Source organism: Astyanax mexicanus, chromosome 6, assembly GCF_023375975.1.
Source record: "Astyanax mexicanus isolate ESR-SI-001 chromosome 6, AstMex3_surface, whole genome shotgun sequence".
Lineage (NCBI taxonomy): Eukaryota > Metazoa > Chordata > Actinopteri > Characiformes > Acestrorhamphidae > Astyanax > Astyanax mexicanus.
The window spans coordinates 56,110,401-56,128,562 of record NC_064413.1 but is presented as its reverse complement, the minus strand read 5'-3'; the positions used below and the strand labels follow the sequence as shown (position 1 = coordinate 56,128,562).

Genomic DNA, 18,162 nt, shown 5'->3' with positions numbered 1-18,162 from the left:
CTGGTTATAACGCCTGAGAGATTTATTTATTTATTGCAGCAGCTGCAAAACAATACTTTCACTTTAATTAGGAATGTACCACAGAGATTCAGCCCCGCCCAATCATCCACAGGTGCATTGTGGGAAATAGATTCAGGTCCCAGTCGGCAGGGTACAGGTTTACACACACAAACGGTTTGAGGTTCCCGTGCCAACGATGATGATGATGTCACTCTTTGGTGGGAAGATCTTCATATCTTCCCGGGGAAGGTCCCATCCTCCCGCTGCGTGTCCCACTTCTCAATCTAACACACACACACACACACACACACAAAAATATATTTAATATGAATGCAGTTCGACATTAGCAAATAATACAAGATTATTCTTGAGACACCTCAGCTCAAAATTGAAAAATGCTAAAAAATAAATGAATAAATAAATAAAATTTGAATGGTTTAGGCGGGGCACTGGGTGATGTATGGGTTTAGGGGCGGGGCAGAAGAGAAAGCTGATAGTGGTGAGACGCAGATGGTTGGTCATCAGCAAGGGGGCAGGATTATTGATTATTGACTGATTTGGATATTAAGAGGGCGCTGTAGAGGTGAAAATTACCACAAGACTGGCATGTTTATTACTTTAAATGAACACATTTCAGCTGTTAATAAAAAGATATATATGATTTCGTGTCGGAAATACCATATTTACGTATTTAGAACAAAAAGAAGAAAAAACTTTGAGCACATTAGCAACAATTTTAAGCAGACAGGTTAAAAATTAAAACAAAAAAAATATATAAAATATAAAAGTCTAGTATGATTCACGGTTCTAATGGGATAAAAGCATCACTCACCTAATGAAAGTCTAATTAGCTTCATTCTCTTGGAGTAGATAAAATAAGCCTCCTGTTTTTTATGATAATTAAACAAAAATATAAACGAACGCTTGTCAAATCATAAATTCGACCTCTAAACTCGTAAGTAGGAATTTCTGAGGAGGACTTGAAGGCAGCGTTTGAACAAAAAGAGCCAATCAGCTTGCTGTGCTAAAAGCAGAGCATAGGAAAGTTCCCCCTCAATGTGGAGATCTGCGCAAACGCAGCAGCCAGAACGAGCTGGAAAAGCATGTTTTTGTGCATTATGGAGCAAAAACGCTACAAACTTTTCATGAGTTTGTTTTATTAGATTTTATCAGTGATGTAAAATATGGTAATGAAATGGTAATTTTAGGTATTTTTTTATTATATTCTCTCCTCATTCATAGAGATCGGAGGCTGGTATTGTATAAAACTGTAGAAAAACTGCGTAACCAAAAATGATGTTACAAATTGCATGTATGATTTAACACTGCGGCATCGAAGTGACCTGATTGTTTAACCCTTTCAGACCTGAATTATCAACAGTGATGGAAAAAAATGTAAGAATGCTGTTTTCTGTCTGTAATGCAGAGAAAAGAAAACTAATATTCAACTATAAAATCTATACAGCAAATAAATCCAATTAACTAAAATATTTAATAGCTTTATTTCCATTGTATTGGAATCCTGTGTGTAATATTTTATTATTTCATAATCCCAAAACAGTAAAAAAACATGAATAAAAAGTGTTTTAAATCACATTAAATAAGTAAAAAAATAGCTGTTACTTTCCCTCAATGGCTCTAGTAGTTCTACTGTTTTTCCAGTGCTGTGGGCGGGACCAAGTTACTGTTTAATTGGTTAATAAACTTGTTGATTGGCTGGTTCATGGTCTATTCTGATGGACACCAGCTCTCAAATAGTGTTATATAAAACATAACATTTGAAAATAAAACTAAAGAACATATATGAAGTCCATTGTAATGGATGCAGGGTCTGAAATGGTTTATATACAATATATATACAAAGATATTGGGATACCTGCTCTTTCTTCTGAAATTAAGAGTATTAAAAAGAGTTTATTCTGCTTTTGTTGGAGTAACTGTCTCTCTACTGTCCAGGAAAAGTTTTCTACTAGATTCTGGAGGATTTTATTAAATGAAAGTATCTGAATGCATAGATTAGAAAAAGTATGTAGGTTTGTGAACTAAAATGTATATAATGAATATATAAAGAACACATATCTATCCTCTGTTGATTAGTCAGACTGAAGCAGGCTGTGTTGGATATATTTCTTGTATGGGTTTGTGCTGTAGGCACTGCGTTCACTCATTCTTCCCACGGCAGAGTGGATATAAATATACAACCACTTCCATCTGTTTTATGACCTTATATTAGAGAGATCACTGCCAAGACCAGAGACCAGATACCAGCGTGAATCCTGTCTGTGCTGAGCTCTGATTTATTATACAGCTATCTTTTGTTTTATTCTCTTTATCAGGCAGGTTCTGTTTAAGTGATTTCCTGATTGAGAACAGGTGTGGCAGTAATCAGGTGTGGGTGTGGTTAGAGAAACTGAATTCAGGTGTGATAAACCACAGATAAGTTGTGTTTTAACTGGGGGGCATGTAGGTTTCACTTAATAATAAAAACCTTATATATAAGTCGTATAACTCGTTATTTTATTACACCTGCACTGGGAATGCTGGCGACTGTGTGGTCAGGAAGCTAGACATATAAGTAATATATATAGGGCTTTTTGGTCAGATTTGCACAATACATTACAAAAAATATTGCACCTAGAAATGAGCCTGAGATTTGATATTTTATTTTTCAGAGAGATCAGTCCTCAAATAATAGGAGCGAATAGATATATGTGGAATATTCCTTTGACTGCAAATAAAAAAGTCATAACAATAAGATGGTGTATACCTGATCCCCCATTAATAAATATGGATGAATATAGTCAACTAAATAAAATGGAAATAAAATGTAATGGAAACGATAACATTTGCTATTAGGCTGCAGATGTCAAAATGCACAATTTACATAAAGAGCAAAAGACCAGAGTTAACTGAAGCACAAATAGAATAGACTACAACCCAGAAAACTCAGTTTCTCTGATTTTGCTATTTATAGGTTTATGTTTGAGTAAAATGAACATTATTGTTTTATTCTATAAACTACAGACAACATTTCTCCCAAATTCCCAATAAAAATATTCTCATTTAGAGCATTTATTTACAGAAAATGAGAAATGACTGAAATAACAAAAAAAAAAAGATGCAGAGCTTTCAGACCTCAAATAATGCAAAGAAAACAAGTTCATATTCATAAAGTTTTAAGAGTTCAGAAATAATCAATATTTGGTGGAATAATCCTGGTTGGTTTTTAATCACAGTTTTAATTCATGCATCTTGGCATCATGTTCTCCTCCACCAGTCTTACACACTGCTTTTGGATAACTTTATGCTGCTTTACTCCTGGTGTAAAAATTCAAGCAGTTCAGTTTAGTTTGATGGCTTGTGATCATCCTGGTGATGGGGGGGGGGGGGGGGGGGGGGTCATAGTGAATGGGTTGGGTAATTGGCCGTGTAAATTAGGGAGAAAATGGGATAAAACATAAAATTAAAATAAAAAAAATAGAAAATTTGTATATTGCGAACGTCAACTCTTGGAAGCACACACTGAAAAAATAAAGAATTATATAAAAAAACCTGCAATTTTGTGTTTTCTTGCGTTGTCTTTGACTAATATTTAAATTTCTTTGATGATCTGAAACATTTAAGAGAAAAAACTCATAAAGGGGGTTAAACAGTTTTTCACTCCTACCTGCAGCTGATGCACCTTGCAGATAAAGTAAAGTCAGATACAGAACTACAGTCTGGAGTTATTATATTATACAACTACAGAGTGAAATATATGATCAGAGGAGCCGATAAAAATAATGGGTAATAATGGGTTTAGAAATAAGGAGGTGGTCATAATGTTCTGCTTGATGTGTGTGTGTGTGTGTGTGTGTGTGTGAGCTTATGCTCTAACCTGAGCTGCAGTCAGGCGCAGCTGTACTCTGAAAATAGATGAGAGCTGCAGCCTCAGTGCACGTTTACAGGGATTCCCTGAAGGCCTTTACCATGGAAAGTGTGTACATTACATATACATGTAAATGTGTGTGTGTGTGTGTGTGTGTGTGTGTGTGTGTGTGTCTTACCCAGGACATGGGGCAGATAGATTTGTAGACCCTCTTGTACCAGTCGCAGGGTGTGATGTCTACTCCTTTGGCCTCCAGGGATTTTTGGCAACGGTGGTAATCTGTAAAAACAAATTACACGTACGATTTAACACAGTGTGTGTGTTTCCATGTGTGTGTGTGTGTGCGCAAATGTGTGTGAATTTGTCTAAGGCAGACGAGATGCCCTATTATATCATTTTTTTATCGTTTATCGTAACTGAACCAAATAGTGCTGGTGTAAAAATGCCCTAAATGTGAACAGCTACAAAAGAACTTCTTTATTAAGAAAATAAGTTATTTATTGAGCTGTTTTGAGCTGTTATCTTTATTGGTTAATACACATTATATACACAAAAGTATTAGAACAGGTTGGGGCTCTGAAATTAAGGCTATTAAAAAGATTTTTATCATTAAGGTATTGTGGCGTCTGTGTGTGTGTGTGTGGCTGCTGTGTGCCTGTCTCTGTGTGCCCGCCTCTGTGTGCCTGTGTGTGAGTGGATGTCAGGTGTGGGGCCTCCCTTTTAGGTGGGGTTATGCAGAGTGGTGGGCACCACTCTGAATCTACCATCCGGTAGATTCCTAGTTGGTGTGAGCAGTTGGGTTTCGCTCTCCTAGCCTTGTTAAAGGCTGTAAGTGAGTGGCAAGCCTGTTAATAAAGAGCTGTTGAGTACTTGCAATGAGTCTCACGAGTCCTCCTTCCTCTTCCACGCCACAGTATGTTTGGGAAAGGGATTGATCACTCTATTATATTTGATGATGTTACATGAAACAATATTCATAAAACAATATTTCCCAAACGTACCTCTGTTAATATTCAAGAACAGAATTTTTTATTTATCAACAGATTTTAGCTAAATCCAACACCTAACACCTTAATAAGATGTTTGGAAGTGTATCTAAATTGAATTGCATTCATCATCAAAGTATTTAAACTGAATTAACAATTAAGTTGAATTTTAGCTGAGGAGCAAATGAAATAGCTTAAAAATTACTACTGCTTAAAATGCTTAAAAAATAGATGGAAATATATATTTAAATAAAGTTTAGTTTGTAAAGTGTTTTTATTTTTATTTTAGTCAATACAGTCATTGATATTAGTATACATCTGTTAACTTAAATGATCTGCCCTGAGGCTTTTATTATGAAGATTAAAATGGCAGATTATCCATAATGACTAACAGCTGGCTAATGATGCTGGCTGTAGTTTTCTGAGCTGAGATAAAGGCTGGTGTTTGATAGTAGAGTGATGTTACTGGGCTGATTAGATAAGGTAAGTTCTGCTGTTTAATATGACATTTTTATCTATTTTACATACCACATATTACTTTCTCAAACACTAGTAAGTATACATATTTAATACACAACTGGGATGCACCATTTAATTGTTAAACCTACACACAAATAAGCATGAGAATGTGATGCTTATTGGTGTGTAGGTTATATTAGTGCATCCCAAAAAATTAGAATATCATTGAAAAGTTACTTTATTTCAGTAATTCAGTAAAAAAATGTGAAACTCATATATTATATAGATGTATTAAACACAAAGTGATCTATTTTAAGCATTTATTTATTTTATTGTTGATGATGATTATGGATTACAGCCAATGAAAACTCAAAAATCAGTGTCTCTGAAAATTAGAATATTATATAAGACCAATTGTTACTTTTGGTACTCAGTGTGGGCAGTGTGCCAAGTCCTGCTGGAAAATGAAATCCACATCTCAAAAGTTGTCATCAGAAACCCCAAGTTAACAGCTCCCCAGATAAGAGCATCTAAGTATTTTAGTTTGTTTAACACTGTTTTTTAGTTACTACATGATTCCTTATATGTTCCTTCATAGTCTGATAGATCAATTTACTATTCATTTACTATGTAGAAAAAACTAAATAAAATAAATTCCTTTTATCTAAATTAGCCTCGTAATAAAGAACAGTTCCATTCAGTTTCATGGAGAATCGGCTTAATTAACAGATGAATTTAGTATTAAATCTTGACAGTTCTGACCCAGATAATTCTGCCAGCAGTTCTTGGTCTGGTTCTGGTTGGGGAAGCGGGCGTCGAAGGGCGCCGTGCGGTAATTCTGCAGCTTCTGCTGAATATCCTCCGCCATCACCTGCCCAGAGGTAAAAACACACATTATACACTCATTAATTAAACAATATCAGGCAAATTAGATACAATTATTTTGGCAAAGTAAGTGAAAACGTGTTTTACATCTTATTTATTTCATGATATTGTAGGCCTAAAAGAAAATAGAGAAAATAATACATTTTTAATAATAATTACTACAATATATTTTGTAGCATATGAGGACATGAGGATATGATTGCATTTAGCAACAAGAAAAAGAGATCAAACGTAGAGATCGTATTTAACTTTTTAGAGCGGCTTAAATAAATATTTTCTACCAAAACAAACTATTTTAATAGATCTAAACCTAAAACCACTAATTTTACTAAAGAACCTGCATTATGAGTAGAGATTGTGTTGTATTGCTGCAGTTGGAAACAAAACCTTTTATCTTGTACACAAAGATTATATAACTACTGTAGCAATCTTTAGGCTTTGCTAAGTAACTAAAAAGTACACCTTGTGCAGCTCGAAACAAACAAAAGACATGTACTAATTCTCTTAATTAATCATGGGTGTTTTTAACAATGCAGCTACCTGGATGCTTAATAATAATAATAATAATAATATCTAAAAATAATACGCCCTCGAAAAAGACAAAGTAGTTCACTATATCAATACAGCTATAGCTAAGTAAGTTAAGTAAAGCTAAGCTAAGCTAAGTAAACAAAACTGTAATAAAAAAGACTTACTTTTAAAGTTAAACGAGTGCTGGATGTTAATCTACACAGATTTCTCTCCTGAAAAATGTTTATTTAAGTGAGTAAAGCGCTTCTGTTTACTTAGAGTAAACTCAGATTTCCAGATTTAAGGTTGGAGCATTAGCAGCTAACCGCTAGCAGTTAGCGGCTAATGCTGCCCGACGGTGCTACACTGAGGAACATTGAGGAAGTGTTCCAGTAACCAAAAGCGATATCAGCTTGTTTTAACACGGTAAATTTGCAGACTACAGTCTGATATACTCACCTCTATACAAAGAAAGAGCTAGCGCTTAGTGTTGTTAGCAGCGAATGCTAAAGCTGCTCCAGCAGTGCTAGTCGGTGTTAGCAGCAGGCTACAGGCTGATAATATGCACCTCTGAACAGTGAATGAGTTAGCGTTTAGCGATGTGGTTAGCAGCTAATGCTAATACTGCTCCAGTCTCTGTGCTGGAGAACTAAACTGAAACCCCTGTATAACTCTGTACTTCAGTGGAGTGACTTTACTGCTCCTTAATACCTGACTGATAGAATTCATACATAAGGAGCACCGGATTATAAGGAGCTCTGATGATTTTGGGAAAAAATTTAAGGATTTTAAGTGCACCTTATAGTAAGAAAAATACAGTATTATATTATAATCACGTTAGGGTTGTATTAGAGGGGTAACTATCATATAAAATAAAAATGTAACCAAAATAATTAAAAGTTTATTTATTTGGGCTGTTATAATTCAGTATTTTTTTCTGTGGAGCAGATTTCCAGACACAAAACACTGATTCCAGTGAGGGAGAAATGAACTCTCAGGTCAAAGAGCAGGTCAGACTCAGACTGGTCACAGTCCAGTGGTCACATACCAGCACTCCAAGCACTCCCAGCACTCATAAACAGCCCTCACTATCTCAGAAAAACATGTCCTCTACACTCAACTCAAGCACAGCGTGAGATATACAGCTTTAGACTCAATATAGAATTGTTTAAATAGCTTTAAGCTAAAGAATTTTCAAGATAATAGCTATTTATAATCACAGAGAATACGATAAAGAGGATAAAGAAGCATCTATCAACCAAACAAACTAGTAAAACTTTAGAAACAAATTTAATATATACACAACTCAGGAAAATAAGAGACCACCTAAAAATGATCGAAAACCTCTGGAATATAATCAAAAGGAAGATGGATGATCACAAACCATCAAACCACCAAACTGAACTGCTTGAATTTTTGCACCAGGAGTAAAGCAGCATAAAGTTATCCAAAAGCAGTGTGTAAGACTGGTGGAGGAGAACATGATGCCAAGATGCATGAAAAAAACTGTGATTAAAAACCAGGGTTATTCCAACAAATATTGATTTCTGAACTCTTAAAACTTTATGAATATGAACTTGTTTTCTTTGCATTATTTGAGGTCTGAAAGCTCTGCATCTTTTTTGTTATTTCAGTAATTTCTCATTTTCTGTAAATAAATGCTCTAAATGAGAATATTTTTATTTGGAATTTGGGAGAAATGTTGTCTGTAGTTTATAGAATAAAACAACAATGTTTGAGTAAAATGAACATAAACCTATAAATAGCAAAATCAGAGAAACTGATTCAGAACTGTATATACCTCAAATTATAGCTTTCAACCAGCTGTGTACATACACCTAAGAAACCTTTGCTTTTATATTTATCCATCTAATTGGTCCCTTTTAAACCCCTTTTTCATAAACTTAAGTAGAACAATCTGTTTAAACTAATGAAAATATATCAAAATTAGCTTAAATCAAGCAAATCTATATAACTGATAATTCTCATATCATCGTATAGCATCCCTAATTTAAACAGTTCTTTCATCTATCCCACAATTATATAGAATTTGCAGCTTTATAGAACTAAAAGGACCCTAGAAGCATTTCAAATGGTTCTTTTAGCTGCCATTGTTCTATATGGATCTACTATCTTTACTGAGGAACCCTGGAGGAGCTCTCTGCTAGTGCAGATTTCCAGACACAGCTCTGACCTCAGGGTGAGAGGAACAGACGATCAGGTCAAACAGCCGGTCAAAGTCAAGAGCACATTCCAGTGGTCTCTTCTTCTGTATTCTAATCAGAACCAATGCTTTCACTTAAAGAACCCTTAAGCATACAGCATTATGTTCTCTGAAGAAGCCATTACTCTATACAGAACCACTAAATTTCAATTTGGAGGGTTTTTAAACGATGTAGACCACCATCTTTTTACTAAAAGAACCATTGAAGAACTTACATAGATCACGGAACATTCACTGTTCTATATAGGAACCACTACTCTAGATAAAGAGCTCTAAAAGCAGTCAGATGGTTCCTCTACATTGAACCCACCACCTTCTCTTATGAACCTTTTGGGAATGAATAGAGTTCATTGAGCAGCCATTGTTCTATATATAACCACCAACAGTTCAGATGATTTCCCCTGAAGAATTGAATGGTCTTCTGAGCTGCCATTGTTCTACTTAGAACCACTGACTTTACAGTAGATGGTTCTTTTGGCAGCCATTGTTTTATATAGAACCCACTACCATTAATAAAATCCTTCAAACACGTTCATATGGTTCTTTGATCTATTGTTGCTACACTTAGTACCACTAACTTTACATTCAAATGGTTCTTCAAACTGTCCTTGTTCAATTTAGTACCACTAACTTTACATTCAAATAGTTCTTTTTGCAGTCATTGTTCCATGTAGTACCAGTAACTTTACATTTTAATAGTTCTTTGATCTGTTGTTGTTACACTTAGTACCACTAACTATACATTTTAACAGTTCTTTGATCTGTCATTGTTGCACTTACTACCACTAACTATACATTCAAATGGTTCTTGGGGTTGATCCTGTTCTAGCTACATAAACCTACTACCTTTACCAAAAAATAAACTTAAAACACTTAAAACATTTTTTGGAGCTGTCATTAATCCACTTAGTACCAATAAATTGGGGTTGTCCCTGGTCTAGCTACATAGAACCACTACATTTACCCCCAAAATACTTAAAACACATTCATGTGATTCTTTGAGTTGCCCCTGTTCTAGCTACATAGAACCACTTCTTTTACCAAAGAAAACCCTTGAAATGCATTCACATGTTTCTTTGATCTGTCTTTGTTACATGTAGTACCACTAACTTTACATTTAAATGGTTCTTTGATCTATTGTTGCTACACTTATTACCACTAACTTTACATTTAAATGGTTCTTTGATCTGTCTTTGTTACATGTAGAACCACTAACTTTACATTTAAATGTTTTTTTTTTTTTTTTGCAGTCATTGTTCCATTTAGTACCAGTAACTTTAAATGCTTCTTGAGGTTGCCCCTGTTCTAGCTACATAGAACCACGACTTTTAATTAAAAAAAAAAAATTAAAACGCATTCAAAATGTACTTTGTGCTGTTATTGTTCCACTTAGTACCACTAACTATACATTCAAATGGTTCTTCGGGTTGATCCTGTTCTAGCTACATAAATCTACTACCTTTACCCAAAAATAAACTTAAAACATTTAAAAAAAATTTTTGGAGCTGTCATTAATCCACTTAGTACCGATAAATTGGGGTTGTCCCTGGTCTAGCTGCATAGAACCACTTCTTTTACCAAAGAAAACCCTTGAAATGCATTCAAATGTTTCTTTGTGCTGTTATTGTTCCACTTAGTGCTGCTAACTTTACATTCAAATGCTTCTTTAAGTTGACCCTGTTCTAGCTACATAGTACCACTACTTTTACCCACAAATAACTTACAACACTTTTTAAATGTTCTTTAAACGGTCCATGTTTTACACAGAACCCACTACCTTTAACAAAAAAACGTAAAACACTTTAAACATTTTTTAAGCTGTCATTGTTCCACATAGTATCGATAACTTGGGGTTGCAATAGCTTTACATTTAAATGGTTCTTTGGGTTGCTACTGTTCTAGCTTCATAGAACCACTACTTTTATCAAAAAAGCTTAAAACTATGTTTTCACCATAGTACCACTAGCTTTACATTTAAATGGTTCTTTAAGTGCCCTTAAAGTGTTCTAGCTACATAGAACCATGACCTTGATAAAAAAACTGTTAAAACACATTTAATGTAATCTGTCAGTGTTCCACTTAGTACCAGTAATTTCATTTTTATTCATTCTACCTCCACTTATTAACCCTCTGTGATATAAAGAGATTTCATAATTATTGAGATTTTTTTTTAAAGACAGAACCAATAAAAGGGGTGATAAACAGCTTTAGCTTCAGCCTGAGGCTAATATACCCCACATTAACAACACCTTGTGTAGACTAAACATCTGTAATCTAAAGAATGTTCCAGAATAAAGGCAGATTTCAGACATATTCCTGCTTCTTCATCAGATAAATGATGGATTTTGATGAAAATACTATTTTAAAAATATGAATTTTGGTTAAAAATTGCATGAGCTGATCCAGCACAAGGTCAAAGCCTATGGAATGTATGATCTAGGATGGCTGCATGGAGCGCGTGGTGGCGTCACAGCTCATGAATATGCATGAACATATTTAGCGCATAAATTATTTTTTGTTACTTTTATTATTTTTGAAAATGTATCAATTTGACGGTTGTTGAGGGTTTACCCGCGTTTCCTCGTTCCGCAGCAACAGCAGCAGCTCATTCAGAATGATGGAATTAATGGAATAATGGACTGATGGTAAATAATGGAATAATGAAATAATGGATTAATGGAATAATGGAATTAAAGGTGAGGTTGTGTTTAAAAGTGAGGTAGTTTGGTAGTTTTGTTACCTTTTTTTTGCCGGTTGATCGTCGAGGAGCGGGAGAGTAGTGTGTGTGCAGTCGTTGACAGCGCTGGATCGCAGAGTGTGTGTGTGTACGTGTGTGTGTGTGTGTGTGTGTGTGTTAGAGAGACTGATAGCGCGTGCTGTGTGGGTGTGTGTGGCGTGCAGCACTGTCTACACGGTATGGCGGACGCTGCAGGTCACATTGGTGGATGTGCTTTCACTTTACACACACACACATACATACATTGCACACAAACATTGTACACACACACACACAACTTTATCTTTCTTTATACATCTATATATACACTCAACTATATTTCTATACTATAATAAGTTCTGTTATACAGCTGAAATTGCCTCCTCTCTTGGAATTGTCCGGTCCACCTTAAATAGTGCAGTGTTTAACTATTTAAGGTGGACCCGGCAATTCCAGGAGAGGAGGCAATTTCAGCCACGTGATAGATAGATAGATAGATAGATAGATAGATAGAAATGAATAAATTGATGGATGGCTGAATGAATGAATGAGTTGTTGAAGAAGAAGAAGGAGGAGTAAACAACACCGGTTCAGTTTTTAATCCGATTTACAAGCGCACCCAAACAGTGTGTGCGCGCGCGTGCGTGTGTGTGATAGAGAGAAAGAGAGAGGGATAGAGAGGTAGAGGGATAGATAGAAGGAGGGATAGGGGAGGACCGGTGAAGCTGCACCAGGGCACCGAGCCCGAGGACGTGTCCGTCGCCATAGCAACGTCGGTATCCCGGTGGCACGCGCTCAGCGGATCGGGTTTCGGAGAGAGGGAGAGAGAGAGAGGGAGGATAGAGGGAGTGTGTAAAGTGTGTGTTACAGTGTGCGCGCGCCGCAGGGCTGTACATCCGGGTTACTGTGTTAATAAGTAATAGACACCAATAGACTGCTCTTTTTTCTTTCTTTTCTTTCCATTTTTCTACTCTCTTCCCTTTTTTCGCTTTATCTCCATATTTCTTTATTTTTTTCATGTTTTAGTTTTGTTTCTTTGTCTTCCTTCTACTCCTCATTTACTTATTTATATTGTTTTTTAGTATTTATCATTACTTTTCTTCTCTATATCAACCTTTTTTTTACATTTTTTCATGATCTCTAATCTTTTTCTCTTCTTTTGGTCCATTTTTTTCTCCATCTATTTTCTGTTTTTTTTTCTTCTTTTCCTTTATCTGATTTGTTCTATTTCTTTCTCTTTTTTCCTTTTTTGTATTTCTGCTTGTGATTTTGTTTCTATTTCTTAATTTTTTCTTGTTTTGCTTTCATATCTCTGTATCTCTTTCTTCATGTTTTCCATTTCTGTTTGGTTTGTCTATTTTCTTCTCCTATTTCTTGTCTTATAGTAATTCTGTTTATTTTTCTTCTGTCTTTCCTTGTTTCTCTCCCTTCTCCTTGTTTCTTTCACATTTTCTTTGATCTCTTCATCTGTCTTTCTTTCATCTTTTCATTGTCTGTCTTTTGGTCAATTTCTCTTTTTACTCCTATTTTTTTTTTTTTTTTTTTTACTTAGATCTTTCTTTCTTTCATATTTTCCTTTTCTACAGGTCTATTTTTCTCCTCCTGTTTTCTGATTTAATGTATTTCTGTTTATAATTTTTTTTCTGTTCCTCTTTCTCTTTTTATCCCCCTCTTTCTTTCATTTTTTCATGCTTTTATTTGATCTTTCGTCTGTCTTTCTGTCATCTTTTCCTTTTCTTTTTTCTTCTCGTATTTTTAGTTTTTTTTTATGTATTTCTGCTTATTTTTCTTCTCTTTTTTTCATTTTCCTCTTTTTAAAACTCACATTTTAATTTTCTCTCTTCTCTTTTTCTTTCTTCATGTTTCCCTTTTTGTATATTTTTCTTTTTTCCTTCTGTTTTCTGTTGTTTATTCTTTTCATTTTCTATCTATTCCTTCCATTAATTTCTCTTTTTTCCTTCTTTTTAATTTTTTTAGTTTTTGTTTCTTCTCTCTGTTGCCTTTACACATCTTTAATTTTTCATTTATATTTCTTTTGCTTAAAATATTATGCTTTTTTCTATTTTTCTTATTTCTTTTTTATACTGTATCTTTTCCTATTCCCATCTCTTTAATTTTTGTCTTTCTTCTATCTCCCCATATGTTTGTTTTTTCTCTCACTATTTAAATTTTTAGCATTTGTTTCTTTTTTTCTCATTCCTTTTTACCTGTTTATTTCTTATCCATAGCTTCTTTTTGTATTTCTATCATTTTCATTTGTTTTTTTCCAAATTTCTCTATATTTTTCCTTGAGTAGTTTCCTTTCTTTACTTCATTTATTTCATCTCTCCATGTCGTTATCTTTCTTTTTCTCTCTTATTTTTCATTTTAATCACTGTATCTTTGCTTTTGTTTCCCTACAGGTAGTGTCCTCCAATTAAAACAAAAAAAAACTTTTCTCTGTTTTTTCCTCCCTCTTTATTATTTTTCATTTATCATAAAACTTTTTTTTTTAAACTTTAATCTCCCCCTGTCTGTATCCCTCATATTTCCCTTCAGTGTTTTTTTTTTTACCTAATTAAAAAATAATAATAATTTAAATAATTTGTCTATTTTTAATATGGACCAATTAACATCCCCCAGGCAAATCAGAGTTTAACCATCACTTTATTTTATATATTACACTCTTTAATCATTTTACAGCATTCGAAAAAATAGATTCAGAAGCAGAGAAATAATATAAAATCATGATCAGACCTGATCTACAGGTTTAATATAAAGTTATAATAAAGCACAGAAACAGCAAAGCAATAACACACCCAGCACATCTCTCAGAATAAAGCAGAACTTTACAGTACTTTGAAAAACTTTGGATACCCTTGATCTTTTTCATGATTTTCCTTAAGAAATCTTTAGTTATAAAGGAAAAGTATGAACATTTTCAGTGGTTTTTATACTACTGTGGCTCGCATTTAGGTGGGAACTCCCTTTAATTACTGCAGACAAAATAAAACACATACTATAAACTACCTGTAATGTGCTACAGATTCAACACAGTTAAGAAATTAAGCAGTAAAATTCAACAGAATTGCTTGAAAACACAGGTTTTATTCCAGATGCTGGGCTGTATTTACTCAGGAAGCAGGCGGCTCTGTTCTGCTGGACTTTGCTTATTGATTTTAAACCATAAAACCTGCCGTCATCTTCCGGCTCCGGCCTGCGTAACCCTCCGCTTCCTTCCTCACACACTTTTCATACTGTTAAAGAGAAACTGTGAGGAGTTCAGCACTGTCTGAGTTAGCTTTAGATTTACCTCAGCACTGCTACTCTTTGGTTTAGCATTAATTTAAAACCTACAGCATCTATTTAAACAGCAGCACAATCATTAAAAACAAGCTAATGCTGCCTAAACACTGAGAACAACCAGCTCTGTATACAGCTCTGGATAAAATAAAGAGATCACTTCAGTTTCTGAATCAGTTTCTCTGATTTTGCTATTTATAGGTTTATGTTTGAGTAAAATGAACATTGTTGTTTTATTCTATAAACTACAGACAACATTTCTCCCAAATTCCAAATAAAAATATTCTCATTTAGAGCATTTATTTACAGAAAATGAGAAATGACTGAAATAAAAAAAAGATGCAGAGCTTTCAGACCTCAAATAATACAAAGAAAACAAGTTAATATTCATAAAGTTTTAAGAGTTTTATCAATATTTGGTGGAATAACTCTGTTTTTTAATCAGTTTTTTTTATGCATCTTGGCATCATGTTCTCCTCCACCAGTCTTACACACTGCTTTTGGATAACTTTATGCTGCTTTACTCCTGGTGCAAAAATGCAAGCAGTTCAGTTTGGTGGTTTGATGGCTTGTGATCATCCATCTTCCTCTTGATTATATTCCAGAGATTTTTATTTTGGTAAAATTAAAGAATCTGATCATTTTTAAGAGGAGCTCTGATTTTTTTTCCAGAGCTGTATATAGGAGCATCAGCAGCATTAGCCTGTGTGTGTCTGGGCTGTATTCTCTGGTCCACTTTCAGTAACACTGTTCACACAACTCTCAAAAACTCTCAAAAGTACAAAAACACACAATCCAATATAATCTCTCTAAATTATCATCAATTTTACCCTATTAATTTGTTTTAGCTCACACTGCACAAAAACAAAATGACAGATCATGGCAAGAAAATGATCTCAAATCTAGTTTAGTATATTTAATACATCGCCTTTTGGGACGGATGTAAAAATATTATACACTATAATATTGTCCTATTTTACCTGTTTTTACTTATCTTGCATGATTTCAGCTTTGGGCCCTATTTAAGTGATCTACAGTAAAGTTGAGCCATTAACTGTGAACCGTGCAGCTTGATTTAGGGCGTCAGTGTGTCTTTGCTATCATAACGACGGGAAAAGTACACCTTGCCCAGCTCAAAGCTTAATTCAAAAGTCATGTACTAATTCTCTTAATTAATGATGGGTGTGGTTAATTTTGGGTCGTAACGTGAAATAAACCAATCAGCGTCTCTCACTTGCTCATCATTCCCTTTAAGAGTAAAACCAGGTGAGCTCTGACTTTGGTGGATTGCTATTGTAATGGTGCAGCTACCTGGACGTGTTCAACAAACTCATCTCAGCAGAGGAAACTGAGCTGCTGGTTGACGCTGTGAAGGAGCTCCAGCAGCTCATTTACGGGAACAGCAATGTTATTTTATTTACTATTCTGTTTATTGTTGATGTAAAAGTTGGGTTTGTGCTGCTGTGTGTTCATGTGTGTGTAATAAGTGGGGGTGTACGCTCGGCTCGGAGTGCCTGTGTTACCAAGATAGCGATGAACATCTGTTGGCGTCTGTCTAGGTTGTATTCAGTCAGTGGAGCTCCTGTGTTTTCTGTTACCAAGATAAACAAGCAAAACTCCAGAATTTGTTGTAATATAGTATAAATTTTTACTTATTACTTATTGGTGTCAGAAGTGGCTCAGTCAGTGTTAAATCCCGCCCACTAGATAGCAGTGTTGTTCTCTGTTGTGCTGCTGCTTCAGTCTTAGTGCTGGAGAAACTTTAATGAAAACTCACCCTTATAACTCTGTACTTCAGTGGAGTGACTTTACTGCTACTTAATACCTGACTGAAAGAATTTATACATAAAGGAGCACCGGATTATAAGGAGATGACGATTTTTGGGAAAATTAAAGGATTAAGTGCGCCTTACAGTACGAAAATACACAATAGGGATCAACACCTAATTAATAAATTTGATCATATCATAAATATATATTAATAACACTTTAAATGTAGGTATTGTGATATATAATGAAGCTGCGGCTACAGTCTAACTTATTATAAATGGTTTAAATAGGATTTTTAACCTGTGTTCTGTTTATCGTACACAATATACCAATGGTAAATAAAGTAAAATAGACTGGTAGGAAACTACAGTACTTTATATATTCATAATTAATACTCTACAACAATCTCACATCCTCGTAAAACCAATCAAAACTGGTATCAGGGGTCCAGACTAGAGATCAGCTGATTTTACGAACTGACTCACTGCTGCCCTCTAAAGGTCCTGCAGAAAACAACTCTTTAAAAACACAAACACAGCATCCGGCAACACAAAGGCACTGAACAGCCTGAGAGAGAAAGGGTTAATAATAATAATAATAACAGTACAGGTCCCACTCTGCAGTAATAAGCCCTGGTTACTGAGCCATTTAATTCTATACACACACAGCAATGCTCAGCAAGTCAGGCACCTGGATTTAAAGCCTTATTTAATCATATATTAAATCAATTATTATTTAACCTTCTATGGCACAATGTTGCCCTGAGGCAACAAACCATATTTGGATATTTTAAACCATTCCATACCATATCTTATTTATATGTATTAGTTTATTTTTCGTTATATAGATATAATGTCACAAGCCATGTATTATACTAGTGCATTAAAAAAAATATTATTTTTATAAAGTTTAAACTTTATTTCAGTAATTCAGTTGAAAATGTGAAACTCATATATTATATAGATGTATTAAACACAGAGTGATCTATTTTAAGCGTTTATTTCTTTTATTGTTGAATGTTGATTATGGTTTACAGCCAATCAAAAACCCAGAAATCAGTGTCTCAGAAAATTAGAATATTATATGTTAAGACCAATTGGTACTTTCAGCAGTGTGCCAAATCCTGCTGGAAAATGAAATCCGCATCTCTTTGGACTGGCAGATTTCATTTTCCAGCAGGACTTGGCACACTGCCCACACTGCTAAAAGTACCAATTGGTCTTAAATATATTATAATCAAATTTTCTAAGACCCTAATTTTTGGGTTTTGATTTGCTGTAACAATAATGAAATAAATAAACACTTAAAATAGATCACTCTGTGTTTAATACATCTATATAATATATGAATTTCACATTTTCAACTGAATTACTGAAATAAAGTAACTTTTCAATGATATTCAAATTTTTTTGAGATGCACTAATATATTACTGAAAAAAAAACTCTCTCTATATATATATAA

General features: G+C 34.4%; 1 protein-coding gene across 2 annotated transcripts; it reads right to left on the bottom strand.

The window, feature by feature from the left end:
- LOC103038114 (cytochrome c oxidase subunit 6B1) lies at positions 1-11,780 on the bottom strand. Of its 2 annotated transcripts, none has more exons than XM_049480089.1 (4): positions 11,673-11,780; positions 6,076-6,184; positions 4,047-4,147; positions 1-284 (listed from the first exon to the last, which is right to left on the bottom strand). In XM_049480089.1, the coding sequence occupies exons 2-4, from the start codon at positions 6,179-6,181 to the stop codon at positions 231-233; spliced, it is 261 nt and encodes an 86-aa protein (XP_049336046.1). In that variant the 5' UTR covers positions 6,182-6,184; positions 11,673-11,780; the 3' UTR covers positions 1-230. The 2 variants fall into 2 exon arrangements, with proteins under 2 accessions (XP_049336046.1, XP_022517919.1); XM_022662198.2 differs by lacking the exon at positions 11,673-11,780 and adding an exon at positions 7,168-7,321.
- Between the last annotated feature and the right edge of the window lie 6,382 nt (positions 11,781-18,162).